Source organism: Lagenorhynchus albirostris, chromosome 14 (assembly GCF_949774975.1).
Source record: "Lagenorhynchus albirostris chromosome 14, mLagAlb1.1, whole genome shotgun sequence".
NCBI classification, from domain to species: domain Eukaryota; kingdom Metazoa; phylum Chordata; class Mammalia; order Artiodactyla; family Delphinidae; genus Lagenorhynchus; species Lagenorhynchus albirostris.
Window position 1 is genome coordinate 59,506,014 of NC_083108.1, and position 23,014 is coordinate 59,529,027.

Consider the following 23,014-nt stretch of genomic DNA (forward strand, 5'->3'; position numbering starts at 1 on the left):
ATAAATAAATAAATAAAAGAGAGACGTGAGCACTCATGTCTGTTACAGACGCTTTGCTGGTTGTACGATTCAGTGGTAGAAGCACCAAGTTGGCTCCTACTTGCGGTGCAGGAAGTACTGAAAGCAGCACGTTGACTCTAAACGTCCGAGTGGACGTTTTGCACGTGGGTCTCTGCGCCCAGCAGCCCAACGGGCACTAAGGGACACTCCCGGCTGTGGCCTTCGCTGTGGCCGAGGCTCTTACTTGTTCAGCAGTAGCTCGCTGGCCGTCAGCTCATGGGTCAGGGGTGGCAGGATGCTGGCCTCCAGGCGGTCTGAGCGGCTGTCGTCGGGGCTGACCGCCATGTGGGTCTGGCCCCCCGAGTCGTCCCGGGAGTCAAAAGACAGGCGCTCCAAGCTGACGGCCTTGCTGTAGGACGGCGGGGCCTCCACTTCGCCGTCCTGCATGGGGTCCTGCGGGGACTGGGTGTCCTCAGGCACCTCCTCATCCTGCTCGGCCTCCACCTCCTCTATGGTCTCTGTGGTCCCCTGGCGCGAGTACAGCATCGTGCACTGCGTGGGCTCACTGTCGGGACACAGGGACGGGCACCGCCTGGTCTCAGCATCCCACTCCCCGCCCTCCCGAGGGCACCCACAGCCACGCATCCAGGCACGTGGGGGGAAACGCCCCCTCGCTCCCCCGTGTTCCACCGGCTTTGCTCGGTCTGGATAATCTGTCTGGTCCGCAGAGATGGTGGGCTGGGCTGCGGCTCCCAGGGTGCTAAAGCCTCCTGAGCAGAGGTTTTCAATCCCATCAAGCTTCCCAGCCACGGGGCCTGGTGTTTATTTCCAATCAAGACACAGTGAGCACAGCTCACCTCCCAGTGTATGGATTTTAAAGAAAGGTGTTCACGGAAACGAGAAGCCTCAGCTGGCTGGGTCCGCAGGTCTTAGCCAAGATACACTCTACTCTCAGTTGAACCCAGATCCATAAGGGGAGGACAGGAATGATGGACCGTTGGCAAGACAATGGCATGCTTTATAACACACGGCGCACTTCCTGCATGCTTGCTTCTCCCTGTGTTTCCATCCTTTGCCTTTTCTCACTGGTGCCTCTTACATCTGACTGAATGCTCACCACCTCCCGGTCCCTGGCTCCCCACCACCTGGCATGTGGAAGCCCCACCCACCACTCTCTGCCCTGAGGGTCTCTCCCCAGGGCTAAGTCCCCAGCTCGGGCTGCCCTCCTGCTCTCTCTCCTCGCAACAACTTTCCGCTACCAGCTCCCCTTCCAGCTTCCTTTTTCATGAGCTCCTCTGCCATTATCTTCACTCTACTTTTGCTTCCTTTTCTTCTCTTTTGCATCCCTCCTGTCCTTCTAACTTTCCCTGCCAGGTCCGTGCAGGAAAAGCTGGAAATGAAATACAGCAGAGAGCCGTGAAATTCAAAGCGTGCTTTCTATATTGTCTACCTCGACACACCCAGCCCTGAAGGGGAGGGGGCAAAGTCATCTAGAGAAGCAGAGCCTGCTGGGTGTAGAGCGATAATCTGTTAGACTCTGAGAAGGTGCTGCTATCTGAACGGCACGTGTGCGCAGGTGGGGACATAAACACTGAGATGCTCAAATGCGCAGACTGTACCCATTCTCCTTGTCACGGACACTGGAGCACACATATGAATGAATGAATGAATGAATGCGATTGGCTGAGCCCTGAGACTGAAGAACCACATTTGTATGAGCTCTTGATCCTAACTCAGGGGTCTTCAGCGTCCCCAGGGCTTTGGTTCTAAGCGTGCACATCAGTTAGAAGGCTGTCGGAACACCAAGACAGCCAGCCTTTGGCTAAGACTCACCTTGATTAGACATGGCCGTGAAACTGACTGATCACCCCCTTGAGTTTTCAGACCACTGGAGCCAGCCCACACCAGGTCTAACTTCCAGTGGGACCGTAAGCGACCACAGGCACGCTCTCTGTGGTTTTAAATGAGGTCTGGCCCCAAAGGGATTCAGCAAATCCTGGTACATTCAGGAATCAACAGCGTGGAATGGCATAGCATGTGCCAGCCAGAAGACATCTCAAATGGCCATGGCATTCCCAGAAACACCAGGCACCAGCCTCCTGCAGCTCTGAACTGAGATACAGAGCTGCCGGCAACAAGGACTTAACACCCCCCTGATTTGCCAACGCTGACATTAGTTTTGGATTGGGTTATCTGGGTAGGTTGTTTGGTGTCGGGATAAGCACAGTGCTGCTCGTGCTTCTGTGCTCCTGCTGACTTTTCAAAGGCAATTCAAAAAAGCTTTTGGCTTTTACGCAAGTAATTTCATTTCTAAATGATTGTTGTTTTATCATAGGATTTAATGAGAAAACTTAAGCCCAAAGTAATCGTTTCCAAACCAAACAAGTTAAGGTCTACAAAGGTGATCTATTCTACTGCACAATAATATTCTTTTTAAAAAACCAATGGTAAAATATATCCTGACTTTTATGTTAATTATGCATATAAAACGTGGACAGATTCATCCTGTATCAACCAAATGTGACTACATATGGGATTTGGGGATTTTTTTTCCCCTACTTCATGGATCTTTGGATGAAATCGTGAGAAAAAGTTTCCTGCCCTTCCTGACCCATTTCTCCCTGTGAGGACCACCTACCTGAGCCCTCAACCAAGGAGGAAGAAACATGCTTGTTCCTTTGGAAATAAAAAGTGTGAAATACTTACAAAATGAAGGACAATGTTTATAGTAGGATTTTTAAGAAACTCCTAACAGACAAAAACCAAAGAGCAGTTAGTTTAATAGAATGCTGTCCTGGGAACGACCAGTTGTATCCCAGGAAGGGCAGTGGTTATGCTTTGGTTAGTCATGCACATTCTTAAAATAAAAATTAACAAAAACACACAGGTCACAAGAACTCATTTGTGCAATGACCCAGGGGGGAGGTGACACGGTTACGGACAACGCATGCACGTGTGAGCACCTGGAGGCTAAGCTGGCGCTCTCAGCTGACGAAGAGGACACATCCATGCTGAGCATTTTACGGAGCCCGGGCCGAGCGCGCTCACTTGTTTTAGGAACAGTTTCTGGTCCATCTAAATCATCAAGGGTGGACTGCCTTGAGAACAGCATGGTTGCTTCCGTGTAGCAGCTAGCAGCGCAAACAGTCACAGAGACACAGTGTTAAAACAGCACTGGAACATGAGTCACACACGGTCAGCGACCCAGACACCGCCATGCAGCAAACCACGCGCCACTCCAGCACCACGGACAGCGACCATCGCAGCGGGGCCTCCGGGACAGAAAAGGGAAGATAAAACACAGCAGTACTGGGCTGAAAAGAATATAACAGCTGATACATGAGGAAATGTCACTCTCTGGGTGGGACAGGGAACTAGAATAAAGACAAGTCCCGACCTTTCTCTCACAGAGCAGAATTCATAGTTTTACAACTGAGTTTTTTTTGATGAAAGGAAACATGTTTTATTCACAGCCCCCCACCCAATTCTGAGTTCATTGAGAGCATTTTGTAGCCGAACTGGTTACACAGAAATATCTGCTCATGTAAATTTTATATAAAAATGTCATTTTTTTTTTTTAAAACACAGTCTCCAAAGGGAAAGAGGGAAGCTCAGGAGGACTGACCACAACAAACTGAATTTTCCATCCCATTTTCTGAGTGATATTCAGTTGAACCAAACTAGATGGCTTGGAGAAGAGATGCTGGTTTGATATGCAACTGGATATAAACCAACATCCAAAAAATGAAACAAAATGGTAAAAGGCAACAACAAAGGAAATCCAGCAGTGGCAGGGCCATTTTGTCTGTTAACTGTTCATTGAGCCTAATGAATGGTTTTCTTCAGATCACGTTTTAGGTGTTGGCGGATGTCATGAGGGCGAGAGCCCATTGGCTGAAATCCTCAGCTCCTGTCACCTGACAATCAGGGAGGAAGGGCGGCAGAGTTAGGGCTGAGCTGCTACTGGGTGATCACAGTACTGGAGATGCAGCCAACAGAGCTCAGGCAGAGGTGTGACTGCAGTTCATATGCAGAGTTTAACCCCAGAGAGGGACACCCCCCCCAAAGTGCCTGACACAGAGGCTCCTGGGGCACTAACCTTCAGCTTGAGTACGAGTGACCCAGCTGACCCTTGTGATGCTGGACGGCTGATTTCCTGAATAAACGTCACATGTGGCTGCACTAGGGGACCTGCTGTGTACCGGCTGCACAGTCAGACGCCCACAGTCAGTGACCATGGGGCAGAAACGGAAGCCACTCAGGACAGTGGAGCTACCTCTGGGGTCCCCTGTGGGAGTAGGGAATTCGAGGTTCTCTTGGAACCATCAAAGGGTTTCAGGTTCCTGGAGTTACAGCTCCCCCACCAAGCCCCAAGTGCTCTGGATGGGCCACCCTGACTGCACGTTACAGCCATATGGCCAACACGGGGGCTGGGCAATGAGAGGGGGGAACACACAGGCAACCAAACAGTCTCTAATAAGGATTTTAAAAAAATGACATTGACTCCTTTAGATGTCAACCCGTCCTGGACAAAAAGAGGAGATGATGGGGAGATGAACTAGGAAGGCAGTGGACGAGCACAGTGGGCCTGGGCCTGGGTCTCCACGCCGACCGACACTGGCTGCCTGCTGGGTTTTAGATAAAGCGCTTCCCCTCTTTGGGGTCGGTTTCATCATTTATGAGATGATGGAACTGGATCTGTGAGCTTCTGTGTCATTTCCTATTTTCAGAGGTGGAGCCCATGGCCTTTTGGGAGTTTGCAGCAGAAAGATGCTGTGGGCCCTCACCTGCTCGATTTTCTGCACGGGTATCATTGCTCTGACCCCAAAGTCCTATTAACCTTGTTAATTCTTAGGTGAGTTGTACTGTCACATCAGCCCACTTTCGGACCCCACACAACCCCAGACTATTGGGTTATTTGCAGTGGACCAATTTGTCATCCAAGCCAGGACAGTTTTAAAAGTGAAAGGGAAGAGGAGCAGCTTCACAATAACAGATGACAAATCTAATCAGACGATGTCTTCATCGAGATGCCCCAGGGGCACACAGCACACATTTCAAATGATAACCACTCTGGTCATATCTAGGAATGTTCCTTAGAATGTCACCGTTTCCTGAAGGAACTCAAACTAATTTATTTTCTGGGAAGGTAGAGGATATCCGATTTCATAAAACAACCATTTTTTAAAAAAGCGCTATTTCCCAACTGGATTTGAAGGAAATCGGGACAATTCCAGTAAGTCAAAGGGAATACAAACTCCTTCGTTAGGTTCCCACCCTGACCCCCTCTACCGTCTGCCAGAGGGAAAAGCGGGTGAGATGGGGTGAGTAGGAAGGCTCCACGCAGCCTGGGTCCTCGGAAAGGGGCCGGGCCCCATGGAGCGCGTGTGTCCCCATGTCCCCGCTGGGGTTGACACTACCCTGCCACAGGGCACAGGTGTCGGAGAGCAAGCGTCCATACTGGGAGTCCCTCCCAGAGAAGGTCACTGCCTCCCCAGCAATCGGCAAGGCTTCCTGTGGACTCTAATGCAGACACATGATTTGCAAGTTTCCTCAACAAAGAAACTGGAAGCTCTGCTCAGCCTTTAAGGAAAGGGCAAATATGTTCATTCGGTTACTAATGACATAATGAACCTATTGTGTCTCCCTTTTCTTTAGGTTACAAATAAAGAGTAAAAGAACATTAAAAAGTAATTTTGAAGGTATTGGCTTTCTCCTAGTAAATGTATGGACGGATTGACCATTTAAAAATGTTCGGGATATTCTGACAGTCTCTGTTAAAAAGCAATCGATGGATTTAAAAATCTCCTGCCTCACAGTTTTTGACTATGGGTTCAGCTCTGTGTTTGTCATCTTGGATCAGATTTAAAGGCAGTTACTTGATTTTATTTTGGCCAGTCTTTATTTTCTTTTTCTTCGTCGACCTCCTAAAGTTGTGATTTACAGTACTTAGTTACTTTCTTCATTGACCATAGTCTCAGTGGTTACACAGCTGAAAGTTACCGATAAGTAACTTTCAGGAATAACGAATCATGCATGTTTCTTTTATGAACAGCTGACTTTCAGTTCACTTTCTAATTTTCGCTTTGATTCATTTGGTTCAGAGTTCGGTTCTGGAACGACTATTCTTAAGCCAGCCTCACATATAATATTCCGGAGGCCCGTGAAACCCCTGAAGTTCTACATAAAAAATTTGTAATGATGTGTGGTTTCCCCCTTTGGGCAATAGTCTATAGCCTCATGAAATTTCAGAAGAGGCTCATGTCTCTGTCAAATGGGGATGATAACAGTACATCTCGAGGGGTCTTTTAAGGATAGAGTGAAGAAACCCATGCACAGTGTTTAGTACAGCCCCAGGTGAAGGGTCAGCGCAGGTGCCTGTGTGAAGTCGGGCTGTGACCACACAATGCGGAAGATGGGGGCAGACAGAACCACTTCTCAAATTTCTAAAATTACGAACCATAAAGTAACGTTTCTGAAAGGAAAAAGATCAAGGAGGGCAATAGATAGAAGATTCTAGAACAGAAGATTCTTTCTGGAGCAGCATTTTAAAGGCATTAAAGAGGCAGCTCTTGATACAATTCGTCATTTCGTGATGTGGAAGGCTCGTCCATCTGACTTGACTCCAGCTTGGAAATCCCAGGCCTGTGGCTGTGAATCATACAGCTCCTGCTAATAATTATTACTGATTCCTGCTTCTATCTGCCCGGTCCAGGGACAGGCAATGCTCTGCTTGGCTGTGGCCACAGAGACAGCCCGGAATGGCTGGGCACCCTGCATGATTCTGATTAATCTGCACCTCACCCATCATTTCTCACCTCTGTTACCTTTGTCAAAAGCAACACCATCATGGAGCACGTGACGTACCTGGAGATGCTGTCGTGGGAATCTAAGCTGTCCATCCTATGGGCTGTCTGTATACCTGCGGTGGCGCCAGGACGGTCATCGATGGTGTCCAGTCCCGACTCTCTGGAAAGGTTCATGATGTGGTTCTGATAGTACATGTGGATGCTCTCCCGGGTCGGGACGTTGCCCTGCAGAGAAGGAGACATTGTCACGGTCCTCACGAAGCACTGGCCTGTGCAGCTGCCCGGCACTGCTCAATACGGACAACCCTCCGCCATCATGCACACCTTGAATAGGATGAAAAGCCAAGCTAGTCAAGCTGGGGATCGACATTAACTCATTGAATTAATGGTGCCCGATGTGACTGGGTCATGCTGCACAGAAACCCGTTCTCATTTATGGATGAAGATGGTCAAATGTACAAACTTTCTGTTATAAAATAAATCAGTCCTGGGGATGCAGTGTACAGCATGGGGACTATAGTTAACAATACTGTATTGCATATTGGAAAGTTACTAAGAGAACAGATCTTCAAAGTCCTCATCACAAGAAAAAAATTGATAACAAGGTGTGGTGATGGATGCTAACTAGACTTTCTGTGGTGATCATTTCACAATATATACAAATACCAAATTATTATGTTGTAAACCTGAAATTAATATGTTATATGTCACTTACATCTCCAAAACTAAAATTAAAATATTGAAAAAGAAATCCCTTCTTATAGGTAGATAATTTTGCTAAGTCAGAGTAACTTTTCCAGCAATGAACTATTCTTTTCAAATGTAATCTGTAAACCATCTGTGGCTGTATTTTGTGGCTCTGCATATATCCTAATTTTCCCTATGAGAAGTTTCACATCAAACTTGCCAGACTATACAACATGCCCCTGTATGAGACACGACAGAGCCTGTGCAGCTGCGAACGGTGGTGATGGGAGGGGACAGAAAGGACCCACTGGCCGAGATCCCGGGACTGTGTGAGGGTGTGTGTGGCGTCTGATTATTTTCATTCTGAGCGTGGAACAGACTTAAATATACAAAAAAGCAAAAGGGTTATGTAAAGCTGTCTAGAGAGAACGGGTTTTGTCTGATCCTACTTGGGGCTCTGTATACTGACTTTCAGAACCATGCCAGTAGTGCTACCTTTTTAATCTCTCTGGTCAGCATGCACCTCTCGATCCTCAGGACGGTGGAGATGTCGATGTGCTCCCTGGAGATGGAGTTCAACCACGTTGTGAAACTGTCCACGGTCGCCAGAAACAGGACCCAGGTGAACTTCAGAATATTAAATATCCTCTTGATGATATTATCTAGGAGGAAGAAGAGAACACGATTTAAAGGGACATCGTGCCCTCAGCCGCGGTGCTGTGTGTGGTATTTTACCAAAGGCAGCCCTGGTTTTGCCCTCGTCCCCAACATGGAGGGACAGGGGCGTCGTGGGGACCGCAGGCTAGGAAGCCGTGGGCGGACCTTTCCACACCTGCTGCGGAAGCACCAAAACCAAACGCGGATAGTGTTTTTTTTTAATAAATTCCAGGGACTTAATGTTTTTTTTTTTTTTGAAGATGTTGGGGGTAGGAGTTAATTAATTAATTAATTAATTTTTGCTGTGTTGGGTCTTCGTTTCTGTGTGAGGGCTTTCTCTAGTTGTGGCAAACGGGGGCCACTCTTCATCGTGGTGCGTGGGCCTTTCACTATCGCGGCCTCTCGTTGCAGAGCACAGGCTCCAGACGCGCAAGGTCAGTAGTTGTGGCTCACGGGCCTAGTTGCTCCGTGGCATGTGGGATCCTCCCAGACTTGGGCTCGAACCCATGTCCCCTGCATTAGCAGGCAGATTCTCAACCACTGCGCCACCAGGGAAGCCCGCGGATAGAGTTTTTAACCTTGGGTCAAAGCATCAGTCAGAATAGGTCTGTATGCAGTTAACAGGTTTGATTAAAAGTAGAGATTGTGCTCAAAGATATTTGTTACTGACGCAGGGACAGAAACAGTCTGTATCTATCCAGGTAACTGGGTCCTTTAACGCTTTTCCTGTATGTTTCTTCTTTTCTTAAGTAACAATTGTCGTGGGAAACAATTCTGTTGGTTCAGAAGACTCTGATGCTTCTCACTGCAGCTGGATTGCAGTTAAACCACCTCAAAGGTATTTTGTAGGGAATTCAGTCCACACTCTAAGAGTCTATCTAAACCACTGACTTATCTTGTCCATATGTATTTAATGACATCAAGCTGTGCTAACTACAAAATTTTCCCCAGGGGTTGTGGGTGGGGGTCAGTCGTCTCCAAAACACAGGAGCCCCGAGATTCCCGATGACCCTGGGCTGCCTTTCTCATCTCAGCTGTGACTGGGGACCCGCCTGGGAGGCCGCGTGTGACAAGCTCCACTTGGGGTCCCACCGTGTCCCTGATGTCGTGCCTCTCCGGCACCCCCGGAATTCAATGTGAGCTCTGGGTCACGGCTGTGACATAACTTATTTTAGGTCAGAATCAAAATAAAAGAGGGAAGATCCCATATTAACTGTCTGTCTTACGCATTGCTTCCCGTAAATCAGTGCTTTTTCAGCTGGTATACAAGGAATGCTTCAAGACACATCACCAAATCGCCATCCATGTGTACATATTTTTACTTTGGCTTTTTAAAAAATTAGTTTTATTAGCTATCTCAAACACTGACTGCAATAAAGGGAATACTTAGTGGACAGGACAATGAATTAAGAATTGCCTTATTGTTTAAAAATAAAAAATCAAAGCACCACCACCAAGACTCTCAATAAGAAAAACAACCTGTATCCTTCACTCTTCCTCTCACCAGAAAAAGGAAATCAGATTCAAGTGTCATCGTAAGATCGTAATGAATTTATGATTAATGATGATAGTTTGGAATGGTTGTAGTTTAAGGTCACTAATACAGCAGGTAGAAAAAGACAAAATTCACTGACATAAGCTTTCCTGTGCGGGGGGGTCATTTTCTGGATGGGGCCGTACAGTACACATTTCCAGCTTTGCAGCCTTGCCGTCTCTGGTCATCTCGGCTGTGGTGGTGTGAAAGCAGCTGTAGACAGTGGGTGGATCGTTTATCAATGGGCAAGCCTGGGTTACCAAACTTTAATGACGGACACTGACACTTGAATCCCATAGTTTTCATATGTCATTAAATACTCTTTCTTCTTTTGATTTTCTTCCAGCCATGAAACATGGTAAAAGTCATTCTTACCTAACAAGCCACAGAAGAACAGGTGGCAGGTGGGATTTAGCCCAGAAGTGGTAGAGTCTTGCAACCTCTAGCCCAGGTGTATGGCCCATCCCTGGTCACTGTCCTCTCTCTACTTTAGAGACTGAAACATGAACCAGAGTTTGACTTTGTCATGGAAAAAAATTACTTGTGCATTTGGGTGGCCTAGGAGAAAGGCAGAACTTCTCTCAGGTGAAATTTTGCTCTTTTCAAAGGAAATCCATCCAAGGGAAGCTTAGCTAGAGTGTGGGCTCCGCACATGGTCCAGGTGGGTCAGGGAGACACAAGGAAGCGGTAGACGGTGCTACCTACTGAGGTCACAGGAACCTTGGAGCTGCCAGCTGGGACTCTGGGAAAGGAGCTGGGGGAACCATGTAGTGAGAAGGGGCCTTGAGCCTCCGGGTCAAGCAGGCCCAGAGGAACCAGCCGAGAGAGCCCCACCTGGCAGATCCCGACTGCCCACAGCCTCTTCGTGTAGACGTCAAAGGCAAGTTCGACCCCTGGAGGCTGAAGGACTAAACTTGATAAACATTAGCAGCATCTTAATATTTTGATGACCTATTTTTTTTCATATATTCACAATGATTTTGTTAGAAGCTGTGAAGATAAGCCTAATTATTTTGCGGTTTTGCTTATGGTGTTCCTGACTATGTTGGAGCCCTGTGTAACATAATGTGCACTTTACCCACTGGGGTGATCATAGACTCACATGGGAAATTAGGATTCTTATTCTTGTTTATTTTTTAACCATAGAGGCCGGAGGGCATAGTTGTTAAGAGCACAGACTCTGGATTCTGAGTCCTTGGATCCAAATCCCAACTCTACCCAAGTGGTTGTGTAGATTTGGAGAAGTTGGCTAATTTTTCTCTGCCTCAGCTTCTGCTTGGTTAAATGGGGAAGAGGGTTTTGAACAAGTCGATGCATGTACAGCTCATGGAAAAGTCCCTGGCAAAGGAGCTGTGCCATGCAAAGCGTGATAAAGCTTTGCAGCAATAAAGGGGTATGTGGTCCCACAGACACATGAGCCGGTTACCTAGACGTGGAGGCCAGGTTCAAGGATTGTGCCTCCGAGGGCTTGGAGAGCATTCAGGAAGCCTCATTTTGTGTCAGCAGATGGCATCCTTGGATGTATTTGTGTCCAGAGCAAAAGAGCCTGAAAACCTTGCCTGCTGCTAAGTGATGCTTACAGGAATGCCAGCCCCATGAGAGACGAAGCAGCGTCTGTGGAGCCAAGAGGCATCTGGGTTCACTGCATTTGGAGGCTTCTGTTTCTCCTCTTTTTTTTACTGATGGAGAAATCTTCCTCCCGATCGTGGACTCCGTGAAGCCCAAACGGCACCGTGACCGGGCTAGGAGTTAGAACACACCGGTTCTGTCCCCCACTGTGTGGAGTCCTGAGGAAACGCAGTGGGGTTTGGTTTTCTTCCCTAAGACGAGAAGGTTGGCCCAAGCCTGGAGGCCCGCTCAGTTCCGCAGTTACTTACTTCTCACTTCACTCCTTTTCCATGTACTTTAAATTAATTGCCAATATTTTTTGTGCCTCTACTCTGATGGCTTCCCTGGGACATTTACAAGTTGCTCTCCAAACTCCGTTTCATAGGTACTTGGACAAAGGAATTTATAAGCCGACTCTAATCCAACATTTCATTCCACAGTGTAAAGGTCAGGTCTACTTTTTGAAGTCCCTTTGCAATTTCACTAGAGATGAGATTTCAAGGGACACTGATTATTAAGTCACAGTCCAGCAACAGGATTTAATTCATTGTTTTCAGGCAGCCTTCCATTACGTACTATCTAGGCAAGAAACAAATTCCAATCTCGCCCCCCGCCGATGGGAGCCTTTCTTTTGTTACCTGGTCCATCAGACTTCTTCTTGATCGGTTCATCCTCCCGGTCTTCCCACTCCACAGGACCTGACAAGATTGTTCGAGAAACACGGGTTACATCCTTTTAGGGTAAATTAATGCCAACACTACTCTTCTGGATTCAAAGGAATTTTATAATGAAATCTAGGACATTCTGCCGATTTGAAGAGCTCCTGGGGAAAAGTCATAAGAATTCTGAGCTTTCAGATTCTCTTCACTCCACTCCAGAATGAGAATCATGGAACTGGGGGTGGGTAAACTACAGTCCTCTGGCCAAATCTTTCCTGCTTCCTGTTGTGAAATGGCCTGTGAGTTCAACTATTTTTAATCGTTGAAAAAAGTCTGAAGAACGATAATATTTTGTGCATATGAAAATTACATGAAATTCAAATTTTACTGGAACACAGCTACACCCATTTGTGGACATACCGTCCAAGGCTGCTCTCATCCCAAGATGGCAGGGTTAAGTTGCAGCAGGAGTTTACAGCCTGCAAAGCTTACAATATTTACCATCCGGCCCTTTACAGAAAAAGTGTGCTGGCTCCTGTTACACACTGTGAAGTTGTAATTTTGAACACCTTGGGGTAATGTTATAAATTTTAGTGGGTCACCCTTAAAATGACATCACAGAGTTTCATTTCATTTCTTAGCCTCTTCTTTTAAGGCTGAGGTTGTCAGATATAGCAAATGAGAATATAGGACACCCGGTTAAATTTGAATTTAAGATAAATAGCACATCGTTTTTTTCCTTTTTTTTTGCGGTACGTGGGCCTCTCACTGTTGTGGCCTCTCCCGTTGCGGAGCACAGGCTCCGGACGCGCAGGCTTAGCAGCCATGGCTCACGGGCCCAGCCGCTCCGCGGCATGTGGGATCCTCCCGGACCCGTGTCCCCTGCATCGGCAGGCGGACTCTCAACCACTGCGCCACCAGGGAAGCCCGCACACATCATTTTTTAGTGTAAGTAAATCCCATGCAATATGTCCAAATTATACTGAAGCTTAAAGATTATTTGTTGTTTTTCTAAAAAATTCAGCTAGAACCGGGGTTCATGTATTTTATCTGGTAACTCTATTAAACACGATTCATAACCTGACTCCAGTTAATCTTCCCAAATTTATTTTCTACTGTGCTCTTTTCTGCTGCTCTGTTTCACATCCCGTCTTTACTAGCTAAGCTGACCTGCTCTTTAGTTTTCATACACGAACTTGCTTTCTTCTGCCAGGCTCTGCTCAAAGACTATCTTTTGCACGAAGAACTGTATTCCTTTGCACACTGGGTCATAAGTCACCTTTTGTCCTCTGGTCCCACACTATTCGATGTATGCTTATTTTTTAAATGAAACCTTGCAGTTTCTATGTCAACAGGGATTTTTTCCCCTATATTTGTGTTCCCTACTCGTTAAGGTGGAGGGGTCTGGAGCCAGGACACCTACTATGAATTCCAGACCCACCACTCACTGGCTGGCTGTAACCAGGGCAGGTTCCTTCACTCCTTGGGACCTCACATCCCCAAGTGTAGGGCAGGGAGTGAGGGGCGAGTGAGTTATTGCACAGAAAGCACAAAGGCAGCTGGTACTCTGGAAGGACAGATGCTACTTGTTTCATCTGCCGACGAAGAAGGGATGATCCCTTGTATCAAGAAGGTGCTGAATAAATATTTATTAAAGAAGTAAACATTTCTTTCTGTCCCAATATCTTTGAATTATTGCTGTCCTAGATTTGTAGGTAAACGATGGTGCATCTATGCATGAAATAATCTTCATGATACAGACTAATGAGATATTAACAAGATGACTAAAGATTTTTTAGAACTGGCCCAATCATTTTGGGAGAACAAATGTCTGAGAATAGCAAATACAATTTTGAAAAAAGGAGCATCGTGAGGGAAGTTTGCAACACTAAATATTAAAACCAACTCTAGCTACTGGACTCAAAAATATAGGACAGTGGCTCAGATCTAGACAGTAGGATAGTGGATCAGAACAGAGTCCAGCAACATACCTAAGAGCCGTACCACAAATGGGAGCTTAATATTGAGAAAAGGAGCATTTAACTTCAATGGAGAAAGGAAGACATTACCGAACAGGTTTAGCATAATAGACCTCTACTTCACAGAATAATAAAAAATGTAAAAGGTAAATAAAATTAAGAGGAAATATAAGAAAACATTTGCATAAAATTCGGGGGGGAAGACTTCCTTAAACAAGATGAAAACATAGAAATTGCAAAAAGAAATTCGGACCTATTTGACATCACAAAAAAATTAAACATTGCTTAGAAAACATATACCATAAACTAAATCAAAAGATAAGCATTGGATTGGAAAAAAGATACTTGTAACACTTAAAAAAGGATAATATCCCTAACATATAAATATTTCCTAAATTAATAAAGACAAACAACCCAATAGAATGACAGTATGGAACATGATAAAAATTTTAAATCTCAGATTTGAAAGTAAAAAATACCAAGAAAATATGAAATAGGAAATGTTCAATCTCATTAGTTAGGAAAATTCAAATGAAAATAAAAGCCGTTTGTCATCCTTGAGAAAGACACACAATAAATAGAGTAATAATAGCCTATGGGATAAGGCTACAGGGGAATAGACACTCCTGCACCTTATACATAGGAGTGTAAATTTCTAAAACCTTTTGGGAAGATATTTATTAAAGTAAAAAAGCACCCACTTTAACCCAGAAATCCCACTTTTGATCATCTATTTTGTGGAAAGTGTGTGTTCTTCCTGACTTTTTGCCATGCATTTAAATACACACACACACGACTACATGTGAACTTCTGTGCAAGGATATCTATGACAGCGTTCTTAACTGTGGCAAAATCTGGAAGCAAACCTTATGTCCATTAGTGATGGAAGACTTGGATAAATTATGCATATCCATATTATAGAATATTTTGCAGCTATAAAAAAAGGATGATATAGTTTTATAAATACTTAATTGGAGAAGTGTTCATGATACATTGCTGATGAACGTACAGGAGAATTTGGACAGCATGGACTCATTTTTGAAACAAAGGAAACACTGCCTGTACCTCACAGGAAAGGGGCGGAAGAGAGCACAACCAATGCAAGGCTTTGGTGCCTCAGGGTAGCTTTCAAGGCCAGACTGTGCATCCGCTTCTTTTTTTTTTTTTTTAAATTAATTAATTAATTAATTTATTTTTGGCTGTGTTGGGTCTTCGTTGCTGCGCGCGGGCTTCTCTATAGTTGCGGCAAGCAGGGGCCACTCTCCGTCGCGCCGTGCGGGCTTCTCCTTGCGGTGGCCTCTCCTGCTGTGGAGCACGGGCTCCAGGCACGTGGGTTCAGTAGTTGCAGCACGCGGGCTCAGTAGTTGTGGCTCGCGGGCTCTAGAGCGCAGGCTCAGTAGCTGTGGCGCACGGGAACAGTCGCTCCGCGGCATGTGGGATTCTCCTAGACCAGGGCTCAAACCCGTGTCCCCTGCATTGGCAGGCGGACTCCCAACCGCTGAGCCACCAGGGAAGCCCGCATCCACTTCTTTATTGCTTGACTTGCTACATTGCCTGTGTCTTCATTTTGCCTTTTTTAAACCAATAAACTAAACTAAACTAAAAGCTACCGGGAGGTAGCAGCGACCAGAGTGGTCAAAAAGGAGAACGGCTTTGCAATTAGGGTTCCATTAGAAATTATGTTTTCCTTTTCTTTTCTTTTTTGAATACATTTTAAATTTCACAAAGAATCTATATATACATTTTCTTTGTAAAGAACTAAAATATAACAAGGCTAAAGGTCCCTTGAATCCTACCCCTTAATCTCAGTCTCTCCCCACCCTCTGCCAGAGGTCACCACTGTAATTAACTTGCTAAGTATTCTTCCTGATCTTCCTCTGGCATTTATACACGACTATATGTACCCATTAAAAATGCAAAACATTGTCTGGAGGCACTCTGGTTTCCTTTGTTTCATAAATGGTTTCATAATGTGCATGCCAGTTTGCAGCATAATGCTTTTCATTTAACAATATGTCAGGAATTGTTCTCCAAGTCAGTTCAGAGTAGCCCATATCATTTTTTAAATTACTAAGTCGTATGCCATAATACATTGGTAACATAATTTACTTGATTCTTCTTCTTTATGTGGGCATTCAGGATGTTTCCAAATTTTTGTTAGTTATAAATAATGTTTGATGAATATTCTTAGACACGTGTGCTTGTGCTCATGTGCAAATATTGATTCAAGTTAAGCCATACACCTGGAGGTGGGACAGATCTCTGGTAGGAGACACACATTTAAAATTTTCATGGATGCTGACACCTGCTCTTCAAAGTGGATATGCTGCTTTAGAACACCACAAATACGTATGCTCCCACTAGCTCCAAACAGTGATACTATCAAATGTTTAGGTTCTTGCCAATCCAATAGGTTAAAAAAACAGTATGTCAAAATATTTAGTTTGTGTTTCTTGTACTACTACTGAAATTGAGCTCCTTTTGGCCATTTCTATTTTCTGATCTCGAATTGTTTTTCACATCCGTTCATTCATTGGGTTGAATTTTTCTTTTACTGATTTTTAGAAGTTCTTAATCTATCTGGAACACTAGTCTTTAGTCTGATATATAATGAAAATCTTTTTCCTGATTGCCCCACTTGCTCTTTAACTTTGCTTTTGGTGTGTCTTACTGTCGTTTGGAATTCTTTTCCCCCTTAGAGATGTGTTCCTATCATATGTTTTCAAATGAATCAGTATAATGTTGAATATGGCACTGGTGGCTATGTTCCATTTTGGCTCCTGACTACACTTTAATTGTGCTTTCCCTTTTTTTCTTGATCAAATTTCCATAGGTTCATCTTTATCATTAGTTTTTTCCAAGAACAGCTTTTCACTTAATAATCAGGTTGTGTCTTATATTTCTTTTCTGTAACTTAATATCCACCTAAAAATTATTATTTTCCTTCTACTTTCTTTAGGTTTATTTTGCTTCTCTCTCTTTTCTCACTTTATAAAATGCACCTTAACTTAAATTCATGTTTTACTTTATTCCAAGACCTGAGTAATTAAGGGTAAGTAAAACTCTTTGCACTCTTTAGAAGTCAAGAATTTCATTCCTCCCAAGCTTGTCTTTTGCGGTTCCTCATTTGTGTTCAAGGTCACAGAAGCAGGGGTGCTGCCGCATTCATCACTTACCGTCCCCAGATCCTTTTCTCCTTCTTTTCTGTTCTTCTCTTGCAGATCTTTTTTTCTCTTTGCGCCTCTGTCGGAGTGCTGTTTTAGGGTCAGTAATCCAGGCTTGATAAACAAACTGAAGGGAGAAAACGCCATTATTTTCTGGATTTTTAATAAGCTGAATTAAAAGAAAAGGGACCATTACCAAGCTTCCTGACCTTCTGAAGTCACAAAGTAAACTTCTCTTTCACATATCCCTCAATACACTGAGCTGACCTGTGCTATTTCCATTATCATGAAATAAAATGTGAAAACAGATGTTGTAGGCATATATTTTGTTCGGTATCAGACAATCATGAAATACTTTGGGTCTACAAACCACCATTTCTCCCACATCCCCACATCCCACCACCATCTGTGATACTTAGTTCCTGATCCTATTGCATTATACACGCTAGGAACAAGCTGGAAGCCTGGCTAAGTGTCATTCGTTTTCTCCCGGCACAAATAAACTTTGAGTTAAACCCAAAACATCTTTTGTTCATTTACTTTGGGAAAATACTTTTGCATGTTTGATACTCTCTCTTCTTTTTTTCTGCTTTTTTTTTTTTTTTTTTTTTGGCTGTGCCCCTCGGCTTGCAGGATCTTAGTTCCCCAACCAGGGATCGAACCTGTGTCCCCTGCAGTGGAAGCACGGAGCCATAACCACTGGACCACCAGGGAATTCCCAATACTCTCTCTTGTGAATAACAGCTATTACCAGCAACTTGAGAAAGGGCTTTGTAGATTGATTCGTATTTGGAGAGGAAAAATAATGTGATATGAAGGTTAAGGGGTTATTCCAGAATGGTACAGAAGGAAAACTGGTTGCCTTTTGTCATTGTCGTTCAATAGCTAAAAACAGTTGCATTAATACAGTACAACCAATCACCGTAACAGAGCAATTGTGAACAGCCCGCCCACCAGCCGTATCCCAAGTCATGCAGAAGGAACAGAAAGAAACCCCTGACACGCAAAGTCAGCCATCCACAGCCTCGAAGCCGAGCAGCATGCTCTGCGTGCACCCACACACACCTGGTCTCAGGGAAGCTGGGTTTTCTATTAGGAAGATAAAGTTAAAGGAGTGTTTCCTGGGGGCGCTTGAAAACCCAGACACTTTCATTTTATGCTATATTATTTTCAGATTTCTGAAATCTTTGAAAAACAGAGTGTAAGCAAACCACTGGCATTGTAAAACTAAAGAGGGATTCAACTTTTCCATACATGGAAATGGAAAGGTCATGGGTTACTAAGACAGAACATTTCCTTTTTCTTCACAGGTAGAAATCTGAATCTTACGGGCAATTCACACACAGGTAAGATCTGTACCGTTTCTGAATAAGAAACACAGGAGGCCAAAAATTCTCCTATTTTATGCCAAAAACATATTTTGGAAAGTGAGAAGAACTGGAATTTGAAGGAGAAGCACCAAAAAAAGGAATTTACGGTCGATGTTTATTGAGCGTGTTAATTGGGAATTCTATTAAGAGTAGCTCTGAGGTTTAGGATTTTAATAGGCAAACTTGCTTCGGCAAAATATTGATTTTAAAAAAAACTCTGAAATGCTAAACTCGAGAAATTTTCAGGCTTAACAGATACATATGGTGACATTTCCTTAAAAAAAGTGTTATTATGATACTGGTTTTAGATAAAGCAAGAATGCCAAAGTAGAAAATAAGAAAGTGATTCAGGATTTGTGAATGTATTAGGTGCACAAGTCTTTTGCTCTGAAGAAAAATGAAGCCTCTGGGAGGGAGGGTGGGAAGGAGAGAGCAGGGTGGGTTCAGGACAGAACTGAAGGAATCTCGTAGAAAGGGCTCGGGCCACTCAGATGTTGCCTTATTGGAAAGGCATTCCTGGTGCTACCTACGTGTGGTCCTTAAATGATTGATCCTGTTGGTGCTTTCTCATTGAGATGAGAGTTTGGATCATGCCAATAAGGGGAAAGGAGGGACGGAGAGACTATTATGACAAGTCCTCATCTGTAGGTAAATGCTCTCTATGTCGATGTTTGGAAATACAAATATTTTACAGTTCCAGGAACATCGGACAGAGGATCAGGCCAACTGTTTCAGGAAAAAGTTGATAATGAAGGAGGAAGAGGAAACATCCCAATTCTTACAGAGTTGAGACACTAAGTTTCGTTCTGAAACATCTCAGTTCTGAAGTCACAGAGGTAACTATCACCCACTGTCACGGTGTCTCTGGAGAACAGACACACGCACACTAATCCTAAGGAGAAAAACACATGAAAATGTGCATAAATGACGTCCGGCTTCTCCAACTGCTACTGCCACTGGCCCAACTTCATCTCAGACTCTACCCTAAGTGATTTCACTGTAAACGTTAGGGAAATGGGATTCCTTTGACTGAAAACTTCTTATGCAAAATACATTTAATGTTTGAAACAGGAGAGAACTTTATGGAAGTGTAGATCTTTAACTGAAATTGGTTGTTTTCTAAAATGTTCTTTAATTCAGTTGTGATCCAGACCTTTCTTTTTGTTGCCAGTAACAAAAATTTTTTTTTTTTTTTTTTACAGTAAGATGGGGGATAATCACATTGCAGTCTTCCATATAAATTCTTAAATATGAATGGAGAGACTCATAGTGCCGTCGTAAAAGGGGAGAGGAAAAGAAACCCAGGGAAGTGGCAACAGGGAATATTAAACTAAAAGTCAGAATCCTGGCATTTTAAAAAGGGAAGGAGCCCAGAGGTCGAGACCCTGCTACTCAAGGCAAACCAGCATTTACACTTCACCTGAGAGCTTGAGAAAAACATAGAATTTCAGGTCCCACTGGACCTGCTGAATCTAAATAACCTGCACTTAAATAAGACCCCCAGGTGAAAGGCGAGAAGCAAAGGTCTCCCTCGCTATCTAAACCCGGGAGGAACATTTTATTAGTTCAAGTGCTTACTCCAGATTAAGGCAGGAGAAATGGCTTTCTATAAAGTACAAGAATAGCGATTCATTGTTTATGATTTCCAGTAACTTAGTGACCACAGCATGGGTAGCCGGATACTTTCTGTTGTGCAGTGGGTGAGTTAACAAAGAACTGTAACAGCAGCATCCCTGACGACACGGAGTATGGCGGCTGCGTAGACCTCCACGGCAGCTCAGCCCAGTGAAGAGAGATGCTGAACGCAGGGCGGAAGATGCCAGAAGAGTCCAGTTTAGGAAGATGGAGGCTTAAAAGGGAGCCAGAAAGGAGATGGAGCAAAATGAGTCTTTTATTACTGATTCCTAATGTTACCAGCTTTCTGAGAAAAATGATCATACTTTGACACATCATACCTGATGCATGCAACCAGATGTGACCTTTTAACACGAGATGTGACTTAGGCGAAACTACGAGAAGGGGAGAAATTAGATCTGTATCTGCATTTTCTCTTTCTATTTTTTTAATCGGCTCTGATGTCCACCGAAAAACACATAATGAGAAATTTGTCTTCTCAGAACAGTTTTTGGAAAAGTTTGCCTAATATTTTAAATTCTTCTAATTCCTTCATCATACGATGTATAGAACAGGGAAAACACAGATGTGGAGCAACGGGATCTGCTCGTCTAAAGGTCTACAGAGCGGAGGGCCACACACCACACATCAGTAAAACATCAAATACCTTTGCAGCTCTGATTAAATACTGAAGAATAGTTTTGGGAAGTTTAATGACAGACTTTGGCAAGGCTAAAATGGCTGACGCAAACTTCCCAATAGCTCTCTACAAAGAAGGACAAAGCAAGAGTAATTAGTAGAAAAAAACCAAAAACTGATCATTTAATATATGACATTGGTATGAGTTTGTCTCTATAATTACATCGACTAAGTTAAAACGTGCTCATCACTGAATGTGGAATCAAATATACCCTGCTTGTAGGTTAGGAATAAAGAAAATGGCCTATCGTTCATGTCATCTGTAAAAATGGTGAAGATGGTCATGTTCTCTCCTCTGCTGCATGATGAGTGATGGTTAGAAGAAAACCCGTTGGAATAAAAATAAACAAGTCAAGTTATTAGTATTCGATAAGCCAGCTACAGACATGCACACAGACACTGTCATCAAGAAACACACACGGGAGGCAATGGGGCCGGTGACAAAGCCTCAAAGCAAGGTGTCCCGGTGAATAGTTTAGTTCTTCAGTTTCACTGGGAAGACAGGGGTGGAGATAACCTGCCAGCTTGGGAAGACCTGGCCAGCAAGCTGACAATGGCCTCCTCATGGACACATCATGAGCCTGGATGGACGTCCTTCTGTGTGCCCTGTAGTCTAACAAATGGGAAAGAAGAGTCCTATATACGCTCCTTTGTAACAGAAATCTATACCAAGTTTTCATCCCATAGTAACTCTACTGACTTTAACAAGCACTATACATTCACTGGATACACGATACTAGGCTGGTGAGTCCTATCGCCAAGAATGATACAGCAGGCTCTGAAAAAGAAAGGCCGTTAAGCTGAGAACGTCAAAACTGGGCTGGAGGTTTTCATGATTTTAATACATTCTAAAATCTTTAGCAATACAAACGGAACTGATTTTCAAAATTTGAAGTAACACTGAAATGACCGTTTATGTTCACAACAAAGCAGGGCTTTTATTTTCATGGTCAACTATTTCACCTATGGAACTAGAAGTCCACTCAAACAACACAAAGCAATGCCAGCAAAGGAACGTTCACCCAAGGAAGCCTTAGTCTTGATAGAGCATCAGAATTTTTTATGCAAATGAACGAAGCCCTGGCTGGACCAGTGCTCTCGCAGGAACTCTTGCGGTAATGATGGCAACGCTGACAGCAAGCAGCAGGATGGGACACACTGTTTCAGATGTAAATCAGACGCTTCTGGGAGCTACAACATATGAACACGGCAGAAGAAATCTAGGCCTGCAATCAAGGTCTGTCAAGAAGAAAAACTCTTCAACTAGCAAAGACCGTGATTCCCTCATCCCCGTAATTACCTGGAAAGCTGACCTTCGTGGAGGCTCTTCATCCTCCTTTTTTAATTCTTCCTCTTCCTCCTCTTCACTGTCCGTTTCAAACAAATAGTAATCTCCACTCCTGACCACTAAGCAAAACAAAATATTTACTTATTTCTTGGAAGAGATATGAGATAACTGGGGGCGTATGAATGAAATGCCCCCAAAGACACACAAATTGTCCTTCAAAGGACCACAGCAAGAGACGGTGGTGGGGTGGAGGAAACAGGAGATGAGGGGGTGCTATGTGGTCTGCAGAGCACCAGGCCTCGTCCAGGCCTCCGAGGAGACCTGGCCACAGCTGCATTCATCTGGCGTTTTCTTCCTTTTTCATAGCAAATTTTACACAGATGCACCAGATCAGCTCTGCGGCAGCCGCTTTGGTTACCAAGATGGCCAAAGGACTGAAAACTATTATCGTGTCACAATTCAGCACTTTGGGGCCTTTAGGCAAGGCCAAAGGGAAGCAGAGGCTTTGCTGTTGTCTGAATGGGTCCAAACTGCTGTAGCAAAGCTAATCAGGATGATTCAGGAGCAAGAATCAGTGTCACCAGCCTTCTCCTTCACTTTATACTGTGCAGACATGGGGCCGTAATACAGATGGCAAGACATTTGAAAGAGTTTTTTAAAAAAATCACACATTGTCATGAGGAGCAAATGGGCAGGTAACGTCAAAAAAAGAGCACCACCACCACACTCTGGCTGTTTCTACGCCTAGAATGGGACAGATGGAGGTCCAGCAGACATGGTCCACACAGTTTAGCGCTGTGAGGCTTCTGGTCAACCAGGAGCCCTCAGTCACTTACTGAAATTTGAGGAGAACTGTGCCGACCATAAGACCCAAAGCACAAACAGTATGGATCGTCCTTGCCTTGCCTGACATTGTCCCTACCGGGACATACTGCTGTCTTAAGCA

General features: G+C 44.3%; 1 protein-coding gene across 3 annotated transcripts in view; it reads right to left on the minus strand.

Annotated features, from left to right (window-relative positions):
* The window catches only part of PIEZO2 (piezo type mechanosensitive ion channel component 2), a 335,172-nt gene that overhangs the window by 28,969 nt on the left and 283,189 nt on the right, over nucleotides 1–23,014 (minus strand). For 2 of the 3 annotated variants that reach the window (XM_060170424.1, XM_060170423.1), the window contains 6 exons: nucleotides 22,081–22,187; nucleotides 17,110–17,224; nucleotides 11,934–11,993; nucleotides 7,992–8,158; nucleotides 6,868–7,034; nucleotides 245–565 (listed from right to left, as the gene is read on the minus strand). In XM_060170424.1, the coding sequence (XP_060026407.1) occupies nucleotides 245–565; nucleotides 6,868–7,034; nucleotides 7,992–8,158; nucleotides 11,934–11,993; nucleotides 17,110–17,224; nucleotides 22,081–22,187 (937 nt within the window). Of the gene's footprint in view, nucleotides 1–244; nucleotides 566–2,963; nucleotides 3,132–6,867; nucleotides 7,035–7,991; nucleotides 8,159–11,933; nucleotides 11,994–17,109; nucleotides 17,225–20,748; nucleotides 20,848–22,080; nucleotides 22,188–23,014 lie in introns of all 3 variants that reach the window. The other variant, XM_060170422.1, reaches the window with a different exon arrangement.